Raw genomic sequence first — 8,439 nt, forward strand, 5'->3', positions numbered from 1 at the left:
AAAAATAAATAATAAAAAACAAGAAGGAATGGCATAAAATTAAAATTTATGGCACAATTGTATTTCTTTAATTATACAGATTTACAGAGGTTTACAGAAAAAAAAAAAAACGTATAATAACTTAGGATTAAAAAAAAATCATGTGCAAATTCTTTCAAATTTTGAATGCAGTCCCTAAATCCATATATTTCTAATAAGCTGAAACACTTAAAAACTGACATTAAGTATATATATGCATTGCATCCAGATGTTTTTATCCAGGCCTTTTGGAGATTTCCATTCATCTTCATTGACGTCCCACCACATACGCACACACAGCTAAGCATGCTTTCAAAGTCAAATCCACACATGAGCCAGGTCAAGATGATGGTATAGTCATTTTTTCCCCAAAAGAGCTCACATCTCAACCAGGAAAAAGACTCAGGCTTCAGGCAAACCAAAACCCAGGGCTCACAAGTTGTGAGGCGCCATAAACAATCATCGCACAGCAAACCAAAAGGACTAAAGATTATATATCCATCACAGTCCTTCTTCTTTTGACATGTGACACTCCTTCCCTTGCTCCTGAGAGGGGAAAGAGATGAAACTGATGTCCCTGTTCTTTTCCTCCTTGGATAGAGGGATTGTAGGAGAAGGAGGACTGTGCATCTCATTATTGTTTAAAGGCTGCTCTCGGTGATCCTCTTCATCCTTGTCTCCTCCATTCAGTCCAAATTGGTTCAGCAAACTGACAAACACTGTACCTGCACCATATATGTGGAGAGGACCTGAAAGAGGCAGATTGTACATATTGTCTAAAAAGGCTCAACTTTCATAATGATCAATGTATTTTTCCTCAAGAATTAGCTCAACAAATTGATTTTAGAATGTGTAAAAACTCAATATTCTCTCCAAAAATTCAACATTCTCTCCAAACATCCAAAATTATATCCAAGCATCCATTATTTTCTCCAAGCAAATAGCAGTCTCTGTATTTTCGACTTATATTCCGAGTCCTTATTAAACATAAAGGCACATTGTTAGATCTTTCTTTAATGCACACTACATGACTGATTAGTATATAGTTCATGACTGAAAACGTAGTTGAAGGTGTTACCTTTGTGTTTAACACTAGAATGAATAACATAACCATAAACAATTAAAGGTGTATTTTAACCAATATAGGACTTACTTTATCGCTGAAATTTGATGGATGAAAAAGAGGAAATAAATCTTGATTTAGATCCTTGTCTATTACAACTTTGTTTATTATCTTGGCATAACATAAATTCTCATTGTACATTACAGTTCCATCCAAAAGTATTGTAATGGCAAGGCCAGTTCTATTGTTTTTGCTATACACTGAAGACATTTCGGTTTGAGATCAAAAGATGAATATGATAAATCAGAATTTCAGCTTTCGTTTCCTGATATTTACATCTAGGTGTGTTAAAAAACTTAGAACATGGCACCTTTGGTGTGAACTCACCAATTTTTCAAGTGTTCAAAAATATTGGAACATTTGACTGACTGGTGTTTCTTGTTACCCAGGTGTACCCTTTTCAATTGATTGTTTACACAATATTAATAGCCCTGAATGTCTACTCTTGATTTAAGCCCTGGGCTACACCTGTGAAGACTGCATTTGTTGTTAAAAAGGATAAACCCACATGAAGACGAGAGCTATGGGAGAGCTTTTGATGGGAGAAAAACAAATGCATTTTGAAGCTGAAAAGAGGAAAAAATAATCCAAGCCATAGCACAAGCATTGGTAATAGCCAATACAACAATTTGGAATGTCTTGTAAAAGAAAGAAAAAAGAAGAAACCACTGATGTACTAACAACCAGACATGGAACAGGTCAGCTCATGGAAATCAATAACAGGTGATGACAGAAACATTGAGAGAGCTGTGAAGAAAACCCAAAAACAACAGTCAATGACATCACCAACAACCTCCACAGGGCAGGAGCGAAGATATCAAAATCTACTGATCAAAGAAGACTTCAAGAGCAGAAATATAGAGGCTATACCACAAGATGAAGCCACTCATGAGCAGTAAAATGTGGAAAGCCAGATTGGAATTTACAAAGAAATACAAAGATGAGCCACAAAAGTTCTGGAACTAAGATCAATGTCTACTAAAGTGATGGAAAGGCCAAAGTGTGGAGAAAAGAAGAGTCTGCTCATGATCCAAAACATACTGTACAGGCTCATCAATAAAGCACAGTGGTGGTAGTGTCATAGCTTGGGCTTGCATGAATACTTCTGGAATGGGCTCACTAAGGTTTATTGATGATGTACCTCATGATGGTAGCAGCAGAATGATTTCAGAAGTCTACAAAAACAATGTCTGTTAATTTACAGAGAAATGCATCCAATCTAATTGGGAGGAACTTCATCATGCAGCAAGACAATGACCCAAAACACACTGCCAAATCAACAAAGGTCAAAATCAAATGTTCATTAGCTTAACACATCTAGATGTAAATATGAGGAAATTAAAGCTGGAATTCTGATCTATCATCTCATATTCATCTTCTGATCTCAAACCCACATATCTTCTGAATAAAAAAAGAATGTGCATGCATTTAACCATGTAAAATATCTTTGGGGCACTTGTCTGAATTGTAAAAGATTCAAGATGGTGCAAATAACCTACCTAGATTTCCAGAAGCTGGTAGAGACTGCTGTCTGCTGTCTGGCTGAGGAGTGGGAAAGTCTGTGTTAGTAGTGCTAGGTGTTTGTGTGTGTATCTCCTGGGCATGGAGCTGTTTGATCGGCTTGTTTATTTCAGAAGATATGGCTTTACTGTCCTCCTGTAACCATTAATGAAAGAATCACACAAATGAACACCAACGTATTGATGCATAAATTATCAATATTCATTAGAGGAAATATATATATATATATATATATATATATATATATATATATATATATATATATATATATATATATATATATACATATATATATAAAACAAAATACAATTTCTTCTAATGAATATTGACAATAAAATTTGGTACATTCTGAATTTGTTGCATATAATGTTCCTTTACATATGTCAATAATATAGGAGTTCATACCTTTTGCTTTCGTACTGAGCATTGCTTTAAACCTGGTGGAAGAAAGAGTAATGATAATGCAGATAATGCTGATAATAATAATAATAATAATAATAATAATAATAATAATAATAATGCAGCTGCACATGACAGTCAGTAGGGTACATGTGTGTATGCATTTGTTGAAGCATAACTAATTTGACCTATATTGGTAGCTGTAATGATTGTATTTAACTCATTGGCACAGGAGCCATTATACATGTCACTCTCACATTTAAAAATGTAGGTTTTGTCTCCCCTATATTTTCCTAATTCCAAATTTTATAATAAGCTCAGGGGTCAGAGTCGAGTAGCTAGGGCTAGGGCTCGAGTTTGCCTGTTGTTTTACGAGAGCAAAGTATCTGTCACTGCAAGGTAACAACCAAAACCTGGTATGGATTTTCAGAGAGGTGGCTACTCTTACACAATGAAAGCAGAACTGATTCATTTGGAGATGACTTGAATATTCCATGACCATCCACGGGAAGAAAAAAAAACTCATGTCATTAGGTGAGGGTGGTTACGACACAGCATTCATACACTCTTGAGCACACTAACGTATAGATGAAAGATTTATTTGAGGTAGGATATCGTAGATCTTTCAGCCCATGAAATTGCTGATTGTTTGCTGGTTTTGATTGACAGTTTTGTTGTCAAAATAATTATTTAGCCTATGAAACTGTCAAATATGCATAAGTTTGCAAGCGAGCTAGCACACAAATAGTGCGTATGTGCCATTACTACGTGTCCATAAACGATGTAATGGTAACATTAGGCAAAATGTTCACACAGATATGAGCATCCTACAATATTTTAAGAGGAAGAGGACAGAGGAGGATGAATAGCAGGTCATAGGATTAGAAAAGTCTGAGGAGGACGAGCATGTTAGTTGTATGGATAGCTACCAGTTAGCCAGCTAGTTCAGGTCACACTGTGTTGGATGTTTAGGACGGGGGTGCCATCGTATGAGGACTCCCACTGTTGCTGAGATGGAGCTAAGTGTTGGAGCTACGAGTTGGAGACTGTGTGTTTTCATTTTCTGTCGTGATTCTGGAAAAGGTCCTTTATTAAATAAAGTATATTATGCAGCTTATGGTATGTAATAGTTTTTGTTTTAGTTATATTATAGTCCATCTCTCTGAATGTGCACCCGAGTCTTTCTAATCTCCCTTCCGCAGTCTGATATCTTCAATCTTCTGTCACTGAAATACCCTCTTACAACCACACTAATTAGTACATTCTGTTCCCAAAACTCATTAGAAATGAGCATTTAAGTGCTTTATTTAAAAATATATGTATTTTTAATTTCAGTGATTTAACTTGTGTTAAATGTTAATATAATAGGCTTTTATGGCACTCTGTTTGCATGCACGTGACATAATTTGAATACATATAATGCAATTCTCTTCATTTAGCCAAGCATTTTAATGTATCACATGTCTATGTTGCCGTAGTTTTGTGATTCCACCCATGTTGGGTGGGGAACATGCATGTGACGTGCATGTGACATGACTAAAATACACATAATGCAATTCTCCTTAGACAGCCTAGCATTTTGATATGTCATATGTCTATGTACCAGTACATTTGGGGTTACAGTCAGTTTTGTGGCGATGTGCACATAATGCCAAGTGAGCCATAATGCAATTCTCCTCATTGAGCTGATCATGGGGCCGGAATAACGCCATTTTCCAGACATTTCTGGCAAAAAATCCGAAACGTTATGTGTATATACCATTTGAAAAGTGCACGCGGGAACGCTGAGAAAAGTAATAGCACATGTGTCTCAATGGCGCTGCACATTTTGAGGTACATTTCTTGATGGTGGGCCAAAAACTGTGACTAGCTACATGCTGAAAAGTGTCTGAAAACTAGAAGAAGAAGAAGAAGAAGAAGAAGAAGAAGAAGAAGGAGAGCACACAATTATAATAGTGATGCTTACGTTGCATAGCGAGCACCACTAATAATGTGAACAATCAATCAACAGGGCAACTGTTAAAAGCCTACCAGAAAAAAATTCCTGTGTATATTATGTATGTAGGTATATGTGCGTGAACTCACGTTTTTTTAAGCAGTCTATTTTTCTTCTTTTGTAGAAATAAAATGTGATGATACTGAATAAAATAAACAGAACTAAAAACAGAATGCATATCTGCAACATAGGACCTGTTATAAAGACAGAAGAGAGAGAACAGTGGTATTATAAAAGACCTCAAAATATATCTTATTATTCAGATTCTCATTATTGCACAAAATCATTTCAATAGGTAGGTTTAAAGCAGTAGTGTGAAGTTGGTTCTGACCCTGTGGTTTATCATGTACTGGTTGAGCAGTGCAAATGTTCATACTCGTGGTCCATGCTAGGGGGAGCAAAGTGGTCTGCTCTGGGGCATAAGAGGTAGTCTGTGCAACGGTGGGAGGGAAGGTCTGTGTAGTTGGCTGAGAGGTGGTCGTCATAACTGGCTGCTGCTTACACCTGACACATTGGTTTGTGTACACATCTATCTTACTGCAAACAAATCCTTTCACACATTCACAAACCACATCAGCCACCTTGCTGCATGGACTCACCACCTGCATGTGCAATTCTAGGACATACACACACACACACACACACACACAACACACACACACACACACACACACACACACACACACACACACACACACACACACACACACACACAGAGATGAATGCAGGTAGACCTTCATCTTATGGATAGAACATTGCTGTATATTGATGAATGTTCCTTGTTTATGCAGCATGATATATTTTTTTCTCAACAGACAAAGTTTACAGCAATACCTGCTCTGCAGTCCATAAAGCAGGGAAGACAGCTGTATTCTCTGTTGGTCTTATTGGTGAAGGTATTTTCAGGACATGTTATACACTTACACGATGACACGTACATTCCTGCAGGGTAAGGAAGAAGAAGAGACAAGACCATGTAAAGAGGTTACTGGAAGTGCATGCATACTCGCATGCATGCATGCACACACACACACACACACACACACACACACACACACACACACACCACAGGTGATCAGAGCTGCTTAGCTGAAAGAGTGGCATAGGAATTATAACTCTTCAGACCTGGTCTAAATGATGGGAAGTTAATGTATTTTTGTGTGCATGTAACACACATGTAAAACAGAGCATAACTACAGTCACATAATATAGACAGAATGTGTGTTGGCGAAGGGTTGTTGGTGTACGGGGGAGTAAATATGAGTGTGTGGCAGACAGGTTTGTGCTGACAGAAGAGAGACAAGAGCAGCAAAACAGGACGTAAAGCGCACACCGAGACAAACCAAGCTGTGTTCTAGCGAAGGAAGTGGTTTTGATGATGTGTCAGGCCATACTATTTCCCATCAGACAAAGAGATGGGGGACAGGCACACATCTCATGAGCTCTTGCAAACCACAAGATTAATGTGATAATACAACCTATAGTGTATAAATAATGGAGCCCCTAGAAATTAAAACTAAAAACTAGACTTTTTATATAGATGATAAAAATTCAAATGAATGTTCATAAGCATGTGCATCATGAGCACAAAGTGAGTTGTGAGACAAACTACAAGACGAAACACTATACACACTCAGGTGTTGCTCTCTCACCTGCAGGACACTCTGTACAAACATCCGCTGCCCTGCGATGTCGGGTTTCAGCTTCCTGTTCAGTGCAGGCAACAGAGAACACGAGTGCTGTATTAAATTCATGCAAAAGGACCTGCTGCATTTGTTACAAAGAGACACCAAGCAACCCTACTGAAGAGTTTATATATATATATATATATATATATATATATATATATATATATATATATATATATATATATATACATACAGAGAGAGAGAGAGAGAGAGAGAGAGATAGTGACAATAGACTGCTATGTCAGCTAAATTATCGCAGGAAATAAATTACAAAAGGGGGCCTGTTTTCATAATTTTCCATAACTTTCAAAAGCAACCAGAAAATCTTACATATTCTCTATAGAGATTAACCTCAAATACTAATGAATAAACAAATTATGCTTTCAATCAGCCAATTCTCTAGTTGTTAGATTCAAGCAAGTCTAAACATTTAGCATGTTATTAGAATAATAATGAGGAATTTACCAGAGGAAGGCTGGAGGTCAGACCACTCATTAGAATGAGACATATGACAACATGTAGCACCTTTACTGACATCTACAATCATAAAGTGAGTATAAGCTCAAGCTGAAACAACATAGTATTATAAAATAGCATGAACATAATTCAATATGTACAGATATGTTAAAACAGTAACAGTGCATTATGCATGTGTTTTTTTTGTTTTGGTTTTTTTTGGAAATATCCTTGTGGAAACATGTAGCAAATATTAAACAACAATCTCCTACTGAAACTATTGACACTTTTTGTTTCTAAAACCACTAAGTTCTGCCAACACAATAGAAAATGTGGTTTATCGGGTTTAAAATCAGGTTTAAATAGCTTTAAAGTCAAAATATTAACATTTAAAAAGTGCAACAGTACCTAGCTGGACACATTTTATGAAGACAAATATTTTATTTAATAAAATCAGTAAATAAGTATTTTTGAGTCCCAGGAATGGAGCAGAATTGTTAAGAAACAGATTTTTGTATGAAGCTGGATAGAGACCTGACTGAATTATATACATTTTCTCCTAGCTAAACTGTTCCTTGATTTAAAAGGTTGACAGTAATAACTTGTGTAAATGGAAATAAAGCCAACCCCGGCACGAAATGAGACTAATGCTAAATAAGAGAATAAGGAAATATTGAATAGATCCAGTACCTTCCAATCAATGCTGTCACAACCTCCTCCAAATGTTTTTCACTCTTTTGTTTCTCTTGTCTTATTGCCCTTCTTTTAGCTCACTGTTTCCTCCTCTGCTCTCTTCCTGTCATTCTCCTCCCTTTTTCTAGTTTTCTTCAAGCTAAAGTGCCACTCCAGTGAAAACATACAGTGATACACACCATAAATATCAAATTACATCATCACTTGTACTAATCTGATCTTTTCCATATGTATGTGATGTAGAAAACTTGTAAGCCTTGACATATTATATTATACAGAGTGAGGAATATTATATACATTTAGGCACATAAAAGATATACAAGTAAAGCTTGTGCACACACAAATTTCTCTCAAAATCATCTCCTCATGAAAACAATTGGTTCTTTTGTACGTTACACAGTCTCTCCAGTCCTGTGCTGTATTTCCACCTGAACATCAAACAGTTTGCAATAGAAAAGGTCATCTATAGCTCATCTATACTTAAACACACACACACACACACACACACACACACACACACACACACACACAAATGCATACACTAC

At 36.5% G+C, this 8,439-nt stretch overlaps 1 protein-coding gene across 1 annotated transcript; it reads right to left on the bottom strand.

The window, feature by feature from the left end:
• Positions 1 to 29: 29 nt before the first annotated feature.
• si:dkey-260g12.1 (tumor necrosis factor receptor superfamily member 3) lies at positions 30 to 8,394 on the bottom strand. The gene is made up of 9 exons (XM_017473228.3): positions 7,892 to 8,394; positions 7,211 to 7,282; positions 6,710 to 6,764; positions 5,892 to 5,999; positions 5,389 to 5,673; positions 5,147 to 5,251; positions 3,068 to 3,099; positions 2,641 to 2,797; positions 30 to 767 (listed from the first exon to the last, which is right to left on the bottom strand). Exons 2-9 carry the CDS (start codon positions 7,280 to 7,282, stop codon positions 520 to 522), a joined length of 1,062 nt encoding a protein of 353 aa, XP_017328717.1. The 5' UTR covers positions 7,892 to 8,394; the 3' UTR covers positions 30 to 519.
• Positions 8,395 to 8,439: the final 45 nt, after the last annotated feature.

This window comes from Ictalurus punctatus, chromosome 1 (assembly GCF_001660625.3).
Source record: "Ictalurus punctatus breed USDA103 chromosome 1, Coco_2.0, whole genome shotgun sequence".
Lineage (NCBI taxonomy): Eukaryota > Metazoa > Chordata > Actinopteri > Siluriformes > Ictaluridae > Ictalurus > Ictalurus punctatus.

Excerpts from the sequence above, each read along its gene's own strand:
- si:dkey-260g12.1 (XM_017473228.3), bottom strand. The coding sequence starts at position 7,282 with ATGTCAGTAAAGGTGCTACATGTTGTCATATGTCTCATTCTAATGAGT. Across the intron at positions 6,765-7,210 it reads TGACCTCCAGCCTTCCTCTG|GAAGCTGAAACCCGACATCG; the intron begins GTAAATTCCTCA and ends TGCACTGAACAG. Across the intron at positions 5,674-5,891 it reads CTTTATGGACTGCAGAGCAG|AATTGCACATGCAGGTGGTG; the intron begins GTATTGCTGTAA and ends TGTATGTCCTAG.